At 48.5% G+C, this 14,053-nt stretch overlaps 2 protein-coding genes across 2 annotated transcripts in view; both read left to right on the forward strand.

Annotated features, from left to right (window-relative positions):
• The window catches only part of PAK2 (p21 (RAC1) activated kinase 2), a 42,103-nt gene extending 36,262 nt beyond the window's left edge, over positions 1-5,841 (forward strand). The window contains exons 13-15 of the mRNA XM_058844007.1: positions 474-670; positions 1,179-1,316; positions 2,239-5,841. Of these exons, the coding sequence (XP_058699990.1) occupies positions 474-670; positions 1,179-1,316; positions 2,239-2,325 (422 nt within the window). The 3' untranslated portion in view covers positions 2,326-5,841. The remainder of the gene's footprint in view (positions 1-473; positions 671-1,178; positions 1,317-2,238) is intronic.
• Positions 5,842-10,564: 4,723 nt separating this feature from the next.
• On the forward strand, positions 10,565-13,480 carry LOC131581651 (aquaporin-12-like). The gene is made up of 3 exons (XM_058844153.1): positions 10,565-11,171; positions 11,595-11,711; positions 12,592-13,480. The coding sequence occupies exons 1-3, from the start codon at positions 10,565-10,567 to the stop codon at positions 12,771-12,773; spliced, it is 906 nt and encodes a 301-aa protein (XP_058700136.1). The 3' UTR covers positions 12,774-13,480.
• Positions 13,481-14,053: the final 573 nt, after the last annotated feature.

A 14,053-nucleotide genomic window follows, 5' to 3' on the forward strand; every position in this document is an offset into this window, starting at 1 on the left:
CAAAGTGCTGTGAAATGTTGACCTCAATAGCTGCACAAGTACAGTCTGTTTAGCAGGGCAGAAGCCATGGATTGTGGATGGATTTCTTCTAATTCAGGCTGTGTAACACACCACATGCAGAACACTCTCCACCTGTGTTCTGCCTGATTGCTTATTTTGGCTGTTACCATTCTAGAACTCCTGAAGGAAGGACTGGGTAAAACACCATTCTTCTACAGGGTAATTCTTGTTTCCAGAAGACAAAAGCCTTGTCTTCACTCCATGGAATTCTGCCCTGCTTAAGCACCTTCAGGTTTTGTATTTTCATTGCACGTTGGCTTTTTTAATATAGAGAATGTAGTGGGGGAGGAAAGAAGAAGCTGCCCCCAAAAACCCGTCTCAATGAAATGTATGTGTAGCAGTAAGAAGGCTTCTAGGAAAGCCACTTCTTGATGTACACCAGTTTAACCTCTTAAACTTGTGTTGTCCTGCAGCTGACTTTGGGTTCTGTGCTCAGATCACCCCTGAGCAGAGCAAGCGCAGCACCATGGTGGGAACTCCGTACTGGATGGCTCCTGAGGTGGTCACACGGAAAGCCTACGGCCCCAAAGTGGACATCTGGTCCCTGGGCATCATGGCTATTGAGATGGTGGAAGGAGAGCCCCCGTACCTCAACGAGAACCCCCTGAGGGTAAGAAGCCCTGGTGTTGCTGGAACTGGGGTGTTTACCACTGTCAGTAATAGTTCATTAATTGCATCTGCTTTAAAAAGAAAATTAAATGGGGCTTGGAGCAACCTGGTCTAGTTGAAGGTGTCCCATCAAGTTGGGCTTTTAAGGTACCTTTCAACCTAAACCAGTCTGGGATGCTGTGATTGTATTTAGATTTGCCTGCCTGTAAATAAAACACAAGACTTTGACCTCAGGCATCTGTGATAGTTTAGGGAAAATAAATCTATGATGCTATGGAAAGTGCTGCTGTGTCAAAACCTGAGATTTTCTTTGCTAAGGTCAGTATCTATTGCCAGAAGATTTTGAATGTTATTTTGCTACTAGCAAGAATAGGTTATGAGTGCCTACACATGTGGCATTTTTACAGTTCTAGTCTCTGAAGTCGAGGAGAAGTAGGCTGCCACGAGGCAGGTCAGTTTGGCATCTTTTAAAGCTTGGTTTTGGTTATACCTTATTCTTCATTTTATAGGCTTTATATTTGATAGCAACTAATGGCACACCAGAACTCCAGAACCCCGAGAAACTGTCCCCAATATTCCGGGATTTCTTGAACCGATGTTTGGAGATGGATGTGGAGAAAAGAGGATCAGCCAAAGAATTGCTACAGGTGAGACTCTGCTTCTTCTCACAGTGGGAGGTCCAGAAGAAAGAGTCAGGTCAGCCTGTGATGAGCCACACCAGACTGGCACCCTTCCTTTTTTGTGTTTTCTTCTGAGAACTGTAGTGGGAGCAGTTGGTGGGAAAGATTTATAATATATTCCAAAGTTAATCCATCATAATCAGTGATTTCACCCTGCCACTGCCAAAGCATCCAGCAGTTTAGGAACTCCCTCCAGAAGGTGGCCATTGATAGCATTTGCATTGCTTTTCATACTTCCACTTGCAAATGTCCTCCTCAGAACTCCTAATAAAATAATCTGCTGGTGTGACATCAGTGTTCAAGCCTTGAAAAGAAAAGTTTCCTTTCTCCCCCCAGGGTTCTGCCCTGTGAGCTGAGCACTGGAGCAGTGTCCTTACCATCGTGCCACCATTTCTCCTTTTAGTTTTGAGTTTAAATACTTTCTGTGCACTTTAAAAAAAAGCTGGTCTGTTAAATGAGATCTGCTTGTAGGCAGCATTGTGTGAAGGAGTGAGAGAGTCACTGATGCCATTCCTGGGGAGAGCAAGGAGTAGCTCTGAGGCAGATAGTGTAGAGGCTTTCCCAGTAAAGCCAGCTGCTGCTTATCTTCCTCTGATTATTTCTTGTTTAGATCTTTGTTTTGCTTATTGCAAGTGCAGCTTCAGCACTCACCTTTTCCAGAAACAGTGAGGTATTCCAGGAGAAGCTGCACTGGGCAAGGCAGTGTGATCCCAGCCAGCTTGGGATCGTTTTGTCCTTGTAACCATGAGGACAAACACATGAAACAAGTCAGCAGTTAAAATGCAGAGTCATTGCTGCCTAGCTCCAAGGAAACATGAATCCTGCTGGAAATCAAATATTCAAAAAGCTTGTCTTTCACTGATTCCTCATGTTTCTGTCTTCCTGGCAGCATCCCTTCTTGAAACTGGCCAAACCTCTGTCCAGCTTGACGCCACTGATCCTGGCAGCCAAAGAAGCAATGAAGAGTAACCGCTAACATCCTGCCACAGCCTTCTTCCTTTTTTGTTTGTTTGTATTTTACAAATCTTTATAATATATGAAATTGTTACACTTTGGGGAGGGGGGAGGGAAGGGATTTTTGTGGGGGTGGGAAACGTCTGCAAAAGGGAAGAAACTCTCATCCAGAAGACACCCAAAATACATTGTGGCGACTCTAGAGATCCCTGTCCGGGGTCCAGAAGGAATTGAATTACTGGCCTTTGTGGGTTTTTTTAATTCTGATTTTTGTTTCCCAGACAGCCCAGAAATACCACTTGCTGTGCCTGGGGCTTTAAGGGGTTTTAATGACTTCGCTGTAACAGCTCCTGTTGTACCCTCTGGGTACTTTCAATACTTGAATGACAGATTCAAGCTTTCAGAGAGCAGTACTAATTTTACCTGCTGATCTCTTTGCCTCTCCTCTTCCTCCCCTCTACCTGCAATCCCTGTGGGAAGCTCCCAATGACCAGATTCACGGCAGGTGTGGCGAATGTGAAGGTACATCTTGCCCCTCATTTCTTTTTCAGATTAGCTGTCGCTGCACTGTAGAGTCAACAACTTGGTTACTTAAGGAATCATAATGTATGGAGATGGTTTTCATTTTTTAAGATTAATAAGGAGAGAGAGAGAGGGGGAAGAGAAGTATTCAGCTGTTTCTCATGCCTGTGCTCTGTGGACATTTTTTTAATCAAAAATGTGGCCTCTTTGTAGAACCGTAATGATCGGTCAAGTCTTTGGATGTGGGTTATGGATGTGTAGGTTGGGGTCAGATACTTTATTTATGATCAAATGATCAGTTCTAGTCAGGGCAAGAAAAAAAATTCCAGCTGTCTTCCTGTCTGCTCTTTTTCCCCTGTTAGACTTGCTGGCCAGAAGCTTGAGGGACAACGTGCTTGGTGCAGTGGGTGGTCACAAACATGTATCTGTGCTCTGACTTGGGCTTTGGAAGTTACGCTGGTGCCTTTGACTTTTTTTATTTTACATTTCCCTTCTTTGTATCAAATACATTTTTGTATATGTTGTAATTTCCCCCCTCCTTCCCCCACCAAGCAAATAATGCATCAACCTATGGAGTTGTCAGAGTTTTAAAGTATTAGAGCTATTTTTTTCCAGTTCTGTATGTGCTCCATTTGTACTAATGAAACCAGAAGAACAAATAACCAGATCTGAGGACACTGACGATACAGGATTTTGGAAACATGACCTGAACAAATGATGATGAACGCCTGGAGATGCCAAAGTTGTGAGATGAAGCAGAGGGGAAGCAGTGCTGTCAGACCATCGTGGGGCCTGTTGGACTGGCTGGTGTCACTCTGATCCTTGTCACCAAGGACGCTGGGCTAGCCAGGATGGCTGCAGTCAACCCTTCAACACAACAAAAAGTGCCTCCTTCTGAAGGACAGCAGCAACCTGAGCAGTTGAGTTCTTGGAGTGTTGCCAGGGGTGAATTTAGCAGAGCCTGTGCCCCTTCTAATGCTACAGTCTTTGCATTTCAGCCTCCCCAAGTGTTGTTTTAGGAGGAGCCAAGTAGTACCAATGTGCCAAATGAGTCTGTGGAAGAACCATGACTTTAGTGGGCTTGTATTGCATTCCCAGTGGGGCAGGGCCTGGGACAGACAGATCTGTGGTTGGGTGTGGACAGAGGACCCTGAATAAAAATTTTTGCACACTTTTCCAAGCTTTGCTGGCAGGGGATAGAAGTAATTTTCAGAGAATTTCAGTGTCTATATAGAGAGAATGACATTTTGGGGACTGGTAGCCAAGGTGTGACAAAACAAACTTCCAGGTGAGAGCTGCTGGGCAGGACAGCAGGGGCTGTTTGGGGGGATGGTGGAGGGGAGCAGGGCTGGGGTCTCACAGCTCCTGGGGGTCGTGTGGAGCCAGCAGGGTGCCTTGTTGGGCAGGTTCAGCTTGTGTTCTGCTCCTGTGTGGTAGTTAAAATCTGTGTTGGGTTAATTATCCTAAGATAAATCTCTCTAGCTGTAAGTCTGAGAACAGTTATGGCTCTAAATTTTAAATTCGAGGAAGTGTCTCTTGCCAGGTAAGGAAATCCAAGTGCATTTGTCTGGAAAAAAAGTTTATTATGAGCCATGGACACTGTAACCACCCTGGTTTGAGTGTGTCCCAGCTCCTGGGTCAAATGGAGCGCTGAGGAGGCTTGGCTGAGGAAAAAACCTGTTGTACCAGTGCTTCCCTCTTTGTCCATTGCTGGCAATGGACTTGGTGAAACTCCTTGTGCCAGAGTTAAACTGGGAGCTTTTCTTTCTTTCATCTTTTTGTTTTGTTGTTTTTTTTTTTTTTTAATGGCACAATCTAGATAAATTTAGCTTTTTTAAAATAGAAAACAAGAAATCATAAGTAATTTTAACTTATTAGTTCACTTTTATTGGTGAATGAGAATGGTTTAAAACATATATTGCAAAATTTGTCCAATTTAGCCTTGCTTAGGAGACGATTTCCAAAGATTCAGCTATCCTAATGCACAAAACTTGGCCCAATCCCAAGTTCCCAAATTGTGTGTGTGACCTGGGATGGTGTTCAGCTCCGAGGCTGGGAAATGCCAGCATCTCCCTGGCCCCACGAAGCAGCTGCTCTGTGGTGAGGTTTCCATGGGGATCAGAAGTGGGGCTGGCAGGAGAGGAGAGCCAGGAGAAGATTTTTGGGCTGTGCTTTTGTGTCTGGAGGGTCGGGCATCGCTTTTCTGAGGGTGTCTGCAAGGTGAGGGGCTCCAAGGTGTGGGTTCTCCCTGGTGGGAGCAGAGCAGAGCCCTTGAGTGGGTGCAGGGCTGTCAGCTCTGCTGTGGCACTGGGGCTGCTGGAGATGATGGGAAGGGACAAACTGCATCCAGATGTGGGGATTCCTGTGCATCCCCCTCGGGTGTCCACCCAAGATCCTGAGCGGGGATCAGCCGTGCATGCGATCCCTGGGAAATGCCAGATGGGCAGCTTGTGGCTGAGGTGTGAGTGTGCAGGCAGTGTGACATTCCTAGGATGTTGTTATCATAGAACAAACCAGAGTTCTTACTAAAAACAACCATGGAAATGAGCACTTTGCCCTGCCTTAGGTGTTAATGAGACTAATTGGAGCCTGCCCCCCTGGCTCTCTGTGCAGGGAGGTGCAAAAGTTTGGCTACAGCAGATGGGTCCTGTTGTCAGAGGGGCTGGGGAGGGAGCAAAAACGTCATTATGGGTCTCTCCAGCTGGAATTGAGTCAATCAATCTCTCTGGTCTGTTTTTCCCTCTGTTCCTTATGCTGTTGATGGGAATGGAAGTAGGTGCAAGCTTTCTTTTTATTTTTTTAACTGTCTTCAGATGTTAATGTTGCCTTTTGTGTAATTTAATCCCATTATGTTATTTAATTGTTACTGCAATATTAACTACTGTATTTGTTGACTTTGTTTAATAACTGTTCTTTCAGGGCTAGAAATAAACTTTTAAAAAAATCTTTGGGGTTTTTTCCCCCCCTTTTCCCTGTCATGAGTTTATACCTTTGAAGACAAGAATATCTGAAAGAGTTCATGTGTCAGTGTTTTATTGAGATTAACAGAATGTATTTGGAACTAAGCTTCTTATGAATGCTTTAATGACAGTGGGTATAATTTTATGCTATACCAGCCTGTTTCTTTTAAAATTTTATTATTCATCGTTGTCAGTACCAGCCTTGGGATCACCACAAGCTTTCCTTGCTGACATCCACTGCTGGCGGATGTCTGTGCCTCCCAGAAAAGCTCTGGAGAGCTGATGGGAGGAGAGCAGCTCCCAAACACCCTTTTCACCCACTGTGGAAGAGATCCCTCGCCCTCCATGTGAAGGGAGCAAAGCAAACACCAGCCTGGCCCATCCTCTTCTTCCCCCCTCCATTCACCAGTGCTGGGGTGGGACTGATGGGCCCAGTAACCTCTGGCCATGTGGTGATGATCGAGGAGCTGTTCCCAGCAGCTCTGCTTTGTTGCACCATGGGTGTAATTCAGTATCCTGCCTGTAAATGTTGTGGCACAGGATCCATGGGAATTGAGCTGTCCTGCTGTCTGCTGCCTTTGCTCCGTCGCCGTTGATTGCTGGACCATGGGAGTGATGGCACTGGGTGCTGACAGCTCTTGGAGCACTTGGGATGAGATCCATGGTGCCTCTTGGCCTCCAAGGCTGCAGAGAGACGCTTTTGTTTTCCACTGGACCCACAAAGAGGCAGTGGGGTGTTGGCCTGCCAGTCCAGCCAAGGACAAGGAGGGATTTACTTTGGGGTTGAGTCCGGGTCAGTTGGCTCTGGGTAAAGTTCCTGCCTCAGCTGTGAATGGCGAGGACTTGGCATGTCCTGTGTTTGCTGTGTGTTACTGGGAAATGGGCTCTTCCCCTTCCCTGCATGTCACACAAGCTTTGCTGTACACTGACACAGGGAAATGAAGAAACCACTCATCTCCAGCAGCTGCTTCACCCAGACATGAGAATGTTGCTTTGCTCACAGCCTGCTCAGGGTTGTCAATTTGTTGTAGTATCTTTGTCTTTCTATCTTTGTGTGTTTAAACTGGTGTTCTCTAACGCTGCATTTAAGTGATTTGGCATTTAATTTCTGGGGGAAAAGTGGACAGGAGGAGAAGGTGCATAGTGGAACTCAGGACCCTCAGGATTGTGATACTCACAGGAGAGCAGGGCTTTGGCTGATTTTGCCTTCACGGCTGCAAGGTGCAAGTCCTTGGTAAATCCTCCTAAGTCTTGTGTGAACTTGTTCATCCCTTGCATGTACCCACCTGAGACTCAACCCAAGAGCAGCCCCATTTTTTGAGGTCAGCTTATTCAAGGTGGGGTATTTAAAACAGTTCTTGAAGGCAGTAAATTTGGGGGCAGTAATTTCTCCCTTTTGGGGCTGCTGTTTTACTACAAAGCTGAGCACAACTGTTTGGACTGCATCAGGAGCATGTTGGTTAAAACCAGGCTGGGTGAAAAGTGAGGATCCTCATTAGCAGCGTTTTCACAGCGGGGCCTGAAGAGCACTGTTGGGTTTCAGTGCAGTTCCCATGGCTCCTGTGCTGGAGCACAGTGCTGTCCATAGATCCCTGCTCTCAGGGATTTGTACAGCTGCATTTCCCCGCCTTTTTTAATGTAACTTGCATTTTGCTCTCGAGATTATTTGTAATAAAAACAGCCATCCTCAGTCATGTGAGAAAGCAGCATGAAAGTTTGCTGAGCTCAGCCAAGCTCTGGTTATTGCTCTCCAGATGTGTGCTGGAAGCAGGATCTTCTAAGAGCTGTTTTCCCTGCTTTGAATCCAGCCTAAGGAAGGATTTCTTTTCCTTGAGGGAGGGAAATGCCACCAAGTGAGAGGGATGACTTTCTGTGACTTCTCTGCCTGCAGCCTGTCAGGAAGGAGCAGGGCAGCACTGTCACAGCTCATCATGCTTTTCCCAGCTGGTGTCTGCAGTGGGAATGTCCTCCAGCACATCATCACTTAAAATCACAGAATCGGGCAAGTTGGAAAAGACCTTTAAGATCATCAAGTCAAATCCATCAAGATTTCAAATCCCCATTGACCTGAGTGTTGAAACAGCCTGTAGGGATCTGGTTTGGGTTTTTTTAAATGAGATTTTCCCGGTGGGAAGTTAGGAGTTGCTCATTCTCTTTCAGGCACTTAATCCAGATTTCTGCTTTGGAGCTGTGTTGAGTCTGTGCAGAGCAGGGAGGAGCAGAGAGGCTCAGATATATCTCTGTGCACAGGCTCCATGTGCTGGTGTTTCCTGCAGGGCTCCTGAGCAGTGAATCCAGCTTGGTACAGCTGTGGATCACTGCTGGGACTCAGGGCAGCCCCTGGGAATGGTCTGGAGGGGAGACATGCCCACACCTTCCTCAGGACAGGTGTCCTCTGGGATTCCTTGAGGTTTCTAGAGCCAAGGATGACCCATCTTTGTTATTTTTAGCTCTCAGTGAATGCTTACTCTAAGGATTTGGGTTTTTTCACAAAGCACAATTAACTCTTGGATCCCCTGGAGCCTTTTTCCCTGCCTGACCATGGAGGGAAACCTGCCTGAGGTTCCTGCTGCCTTGTCACAGCAGCTGGGAACATGTGGCTGCTCCTGGAAAGCTCTAATCCACCCCCTGCCCAGTGAAACTTCCCTTAAATAACCTTAAAACTTATTTTTTTTTTTTTTTTTTTTTTTCCTGTAGCTGTTGCCTCTTTGAGGGTGAAAATAATGAGGGATCCAGGGTGGCTCTGCTCAGCTCTTGTGACCCTTCAGTGTTTTTTGAGGGTGTTTATTTTGCTGAACTCTGGAAGTGCCAACTTGTTCCTGTCCTGTGGCTAAACCACCCCACTTAAATATCTGAACTTTCAGCCCTGAAAGCAAGTCTGGCTTGGGAGGACACTGATGTTCCAGGTACAGAAAAGAGGTTTTTGGTGGGAATATTGGAATTTTTAGATGTTTTTTTTCCTAGAAGAGCAGCCCTGCAAAGCTGCATGGAGTCTGTACTAACAGAGATGAGGGAATGAGCCCTGGCCTTGTTTAATCCCATAGTTATCCTTGGAAACAACAGCTCCCAGCTCCTCTCTCCAGCCTGGCTTAAATGTCCCACAACTGCAGGATTTGCCATGGGCACAATGTGTGGGAAATAGTTTTTAAACCTTGGAATGTTTATTTCCTAAAGCCTAACTCTTACAGTGATTGAGAAGAAGGGGAAAATCCATTTCTCAGGGACGGAAAAGATGTTGGAATTTCTTTCCCAATTTTACCAGACTGTGTCCCATAATCCAGTGGTTCTCCCCCAAGGGTTGGATTCAGGCTGTGTTGCTGGGTCCTCGTGAGGTTTCATTTTTTCTAGAGAAAATTCAACTGGTTTCTTTACTCCTGAGAAACACAGGAGTGGAGGTGGAAAGTATTGAGTTGAATTGTGATGTTAAGTGTTTTACAGTTGGTTCTCTAGTGATGAGTAGCTTTGACCAGCGCTTTTTTGGCTGCCAGAGGTCAGTTTTCTTGAGGACAAAATTACTAATTTGTGAGACTCTTAAAGAATATTTCATCTTCTGTTATACAAGCAAAGTAATTTGTTCATTTGAGGTGAAAGATGAGTGCTTGTCCTGACATCTGGAGGGTGAATTGGGGTAAAAAGAGTTAAACTGGGGGAAGTTCTGAGGCAGGCTGACCACAAGCAGGGCAGTTTTGAGAGGGGGAAGAGGTGGATGAAGGGTGGTTGGCAGCAAGGTCCCTCTCCTTGCCCAGACTCCCCAGGGTTTCCAAAGCAAGGGCTGTGAGCAGGGATCCTTCCCAAAACCACTTGGGGACAGAAAGGAGTGGGAGAGGAAGAGGAAAGGAGCGAGGGTGGTGCAGGGGAGATGCTGAGCTCTGGCTCCCATAAGCATCCCCACGATGTCGTTTTTCTTCTCCGCTGTCAAAGGCTCTTGAGGAAGAGACTCCAATGCATTTGAAGCATCTGCTCCTGCTTTTTGTGGCTTGGGCTGCACTGCTGGAGCCACCTTGAACTGTATGAAGAGCCTCGTCCCTGCTCAAGTGTGCTTCAAACCTGTGTTTCCTGGGTGGGAATTTCTCTTATAAATGACATGAGGGGAAATAAAATGGCCAAAATCAAAGCTGTTGGCTCTTTGTGTGTGACAGCAAGAGGAGCTGGGTTACCTGCCAGCACTGCCTGCCCTGGGGATGCTGGAGAGCCTGTAGGGATGCAAATGTGGGCTGAGGGTGGTGGCACTCCTGCTGCAGATCAAGGAAATGACCCAGAAGACACATCATGTATTGTTTACCATGGAATCCCAGAATGGTTTGGGTTGGAAGGGGCCTTAAACTCATTTCTTTCCACCCCTTCCATGGGCAGGGACACCTTATACTATCCCACATTGCTCCAAGCCCCATCCAACCTGGCCTTGGACACTTCCAGGGATCCAGGGACAACCACAGGGATTACAGCCAAGCAGAAAGAAAATTAAGATTTTGTTCCATCTGGAAGAGCTGGCAGCTCTGGGGGGCTGCTGTGGGCTCTCAGGTGTGAGTGCTGGGGCTGGGGGCTCAGTGCCTGGTGGAGATAATGCTGGGATTTTCTAGGACAAACAACCTGGTGGCTGCTCCAGCTGCTGTGAGTCTGGCAGCTCCCTGGGCACTGGCATTGCCCCGTGGGGGACACACGTGTGGCCTTTCCCAGGCCTGTCAGGCTGTGCCACGTTTGCTTTTGCTTGGCTTTATAAAGAGGTGCAGGAGCTTCCTCTGCTCCTTCCCAGACTCTGCCCCCAGCACAGCCTTCACTATGGATGGCTTGAATGTCTCCATTGCTTTTTTTTTCCTGGTTGTTGGGGTGTGCCAGGTGCTCAGGTGGCTTTCCAAGAGGCTGCTGTCCCCTGCAACACATGGCTGCCTTGCCAGGGAATTTGCTGGCTCGTTCCAGTTGTGCATGAGCTGCCTCGAGCTGAGGATGCTGATGGAGATCGGCCCTTGGGGTGGTGGCTTCAGCCTGGACCTGGTCCTGACCCTGCTCTTCCTCCTCTCCGCTGTCCATGGCGCCTCTTTTGAGGGAGCATCCGCCAACCCGACCGTGTCTGTCCAGGAGTTCCTGCTCCTGGAGTCCAGCCTGGCAGCGATGGTGGCCAAGCTGCTGGCCCAGGGGGTGGGTACAGGGACGGGCTGGGCCGTCACCCGGCTCTACTGGTCCTGGGAGCTGACACAGCTCCACTTCATCCAGAACCTGATCGGGCCGGAGTGCAGCTCCTCCATCCACACCTCCCTGCCCCACGCTGCCTTCGTGGAAGGCTCCTGCTCCTTCCTGTTCCACCTTGTCTTCCTCAAGGTGCGACAGAGTCACCCCCTGTACCGGGTCCCCGCGCTGGCAGCAGCCATCACGTTCCTGACCTACACAGGTGAGCAGCACTGGGGTTTCTTCTTCTGAGTCATTTGGAAAGGTGCCTCATTTGTGGGGGAGGAACAGCCCCCCTGTTTCTCATCTTCCAGGACTGGAGAGGCAGGGATTAACAAGGTAACAACTACCAAGGTGTTTGTTTTCGTTATTTTGGGGAATATTCATTTTGGGATGAAGATGGCAGTTTGGGGTATCTGGGCTGAGTCAATGTTGGCTCACAGCCATAGCTCAAGACTGGCATCACTCCCCTGGAATGTCCCCTGTGATCCCTCAGTCCTGCACTGAGCTTTTCTGCTTCCCACAAAGCTGAGGGTGACAAGGGTGGGATTTCCCCAGTCCAAGACAGGCAGGAGGGGTCCCAGCCCTTTGTCAGTGTTCCAAAGGATGCAGTGGGACTGTTTGCCACACTTCTCTTCCCACACAGCTGGACCGTACACAGGGGCCTTCTTCAACCCTGCCCTGGCCACAGCCACCACCTTCCACTGCTCGGGGAGCAGCTTCTGGGACTACCTCCAGGTTTACTGGCTGGGGCCCCTCGCAGGTGAGATCTTCCCCGGGGGCAGGAGCTGGCATGGGGCAAGGCAGAAGTGCTCAGTGTAACATGGACTGTTCTGGCAAAGGGCTGAACTTGGGTCTGACAGTGGCAAGTGTCATTTTTTACCCTGCCTCATCATCTCTGGGCTCATCTCTTTGGCTGTCCAATTTTTTAAAATCCAACTTCTGCATGGTACAAGGGCCAAAGTCTGGGGGAGGTTTAGGAAAGGTGTTTTAGGGGAATGGCAGGCTGAGCTATGCCTTGAGGTTGTCCTCAGCTCCAGAATGGTCCTGGGGAGCTGGATGTGTGCCGAGAGTGGAGCCAAGTCCCTGACCAGAGGCTGGAGCCACATGAGGTTGGGCTCTGCTCCCAGATAAGAGTGATGGGACAAGAGGAAACAGCCTCAAGTTGCCCCAGGGAAAGTTTAGGTTGGGTATTGAGGAAATTTCTTCCCTAAAGGGTGGTCAGGCACTGCTGAAGGCAGTGGTGGAGGCACCAACCCTGCAGGGATTTAAAAGCCATGTGGATGTGATATTTGGGTCATGCCTAATGGTGACCTTGGCAGCACTGAGGGGATGGTGGGACTAGATGGGCTTAGAGGACTTTTCCAACCTTAGTGATTCTCTGCCAGAAAACCACTGGGGTGGCGTGTGTGGCCCTTTTGGGTCAAAACGAGCCTTTTTTATTATGTTAATGACACAGTGGTTAAATCCTCCTTAAAACAGTACAGCAAGGGTCCCTCAGCTCTCAGTGGGGATTTGGTGATGCTGAGCTGCCTTTTGGTCACGGTGAAGGTTGTGACAAGGATCCCAAGCTGCTGCTGAGCTGTGGGGAGGGTGGAGCTGCTCGGCACAGCGCTTGGAAGGGGTCTGTGCTCTCATTCCAGGGATGCTCGCTGCCCTCCTGCTGTTCCAGGGCAACATCCCACGCCTCTTCCAGAAAAACCTCCTCTACAGCCAGAAGAGCAAATACAAGGTGCCCAAGGCAAAGGTGACAGTGCAGGTGGAGGGTGACAAACCACAGAGGAAGAGGAAAGTGGAGAAAAGTAACTTGGAGCCCTGTGCCTGAGCCCAGGGGTCCTGGCAGCCCTTTTCCTGGGAAAGGGTTTCCCGGTGTGGAGGATTTTGCTGCTCCTTCTGTCCTTAAGGCATCACAAAGGAATCCCTGCAGGATCCCGAGTCCTTGAGCTCCTTTGGGAATTGCTTTGAAAGCCTCCCTGGAAAGCCTGAAATGTTTCAAGCCCACACTGCTGCCTCAGAGAGAAAACACTGAATTTATTTTGCATAAATTGCTGGTTGTCTTGTACTGCCAGGAATCTCACAGAAAGTTTGGGACCATTCCATGGGCAGGCTTGAGCAACTCGGGGTTACTGCATCGTGCAATGCCTGAAGTAACCCCACTGGGTCTCTTGCAGCCATAAAAACAAAGTATAAGGCTTGGACACTTGGGATGGGGAGGAAACAGGCTTTGATCTTTTGAGTTATTAATGGATACTGGTTAAATATTGGTGGGCTTTGAGTTAAGCTTGACCTGAAGTCCTTGAATCGCACAGGCTGGACCTGGCAAGTCTTGGAGAGGAATTAAAACTGCTCCAAGGCAAGAGAGTTCACTGGCCATGGGAGCCCCTGCTCCTCTGGGGATGTGCTTAGCCTGGGTTTTGGTGCTGTAAAGCATCAAGAAATGGTGCACAAAGGGTATGTGGATAAAAAAAAAGAGACCCAGACAGCTGCTGTGGTTGAGCAAATGCATCCCTGGCTCATCCATGTCTATGTGAAATACTCCTAACTATAAAATTACAGTTTGTGGAAAAAAAAAACGTAATAAAAGTAAATGCTGTGGTTGGCATTTGGGTGAGTGATGTCATTCCTGGGAGCCCTGCTGGGAGACATCCCTGAAAATGGGAGTCACTGTGATGCCCAAACCACCTCTTCCCTGCCTGCTGCTTGCTCTGGAAAGAGGGGGAGTGTGGGGAGAAACACCCACTGGGAAATGGGGATCACCCCGGGCTGTGCTGGGGCCAGGGCACCCCATGGGAGCTGCACCCTGGATGCTCTCTCTCCCCATGGAACAGCACAGGGAGATTGTGATGCTCTGGCTGTTCCAGGATCTCTGCCCTGGATCAGAGCTCTTGACAGGAATGACCTGCTCCTGTTTCCTGAGGTGCAAACAGGGAATAAGCAAGTGGGACCCAATTAAAACCTGGAGTGGAGGAATGAAGGTTTGGTATCCAGTGTCCAGCCCTGCTCCTCCCTCCACTCTGGGAGTGAGTCCATGTCCATGGGGAGACAGCCCCAGGGTGCTGTATGGCCTCTGGCCTGCCCATCCCACTTGATTTCCTCTGGGATTGC

Source organism: Poecile atricapillus, chromosome 8 (genome assembly GCF_030490865.1).
Source record: "Poecile atricapillus isolate bPoeAtr1 chromosome 8, bPoeAtr1.hap1, whole genome shotgun sequence".
NCBI lineage: Eukaryota > Metazoa > Chordata > Aves > Passeriformes > Paridae > Poecile > Poecile atricapillus.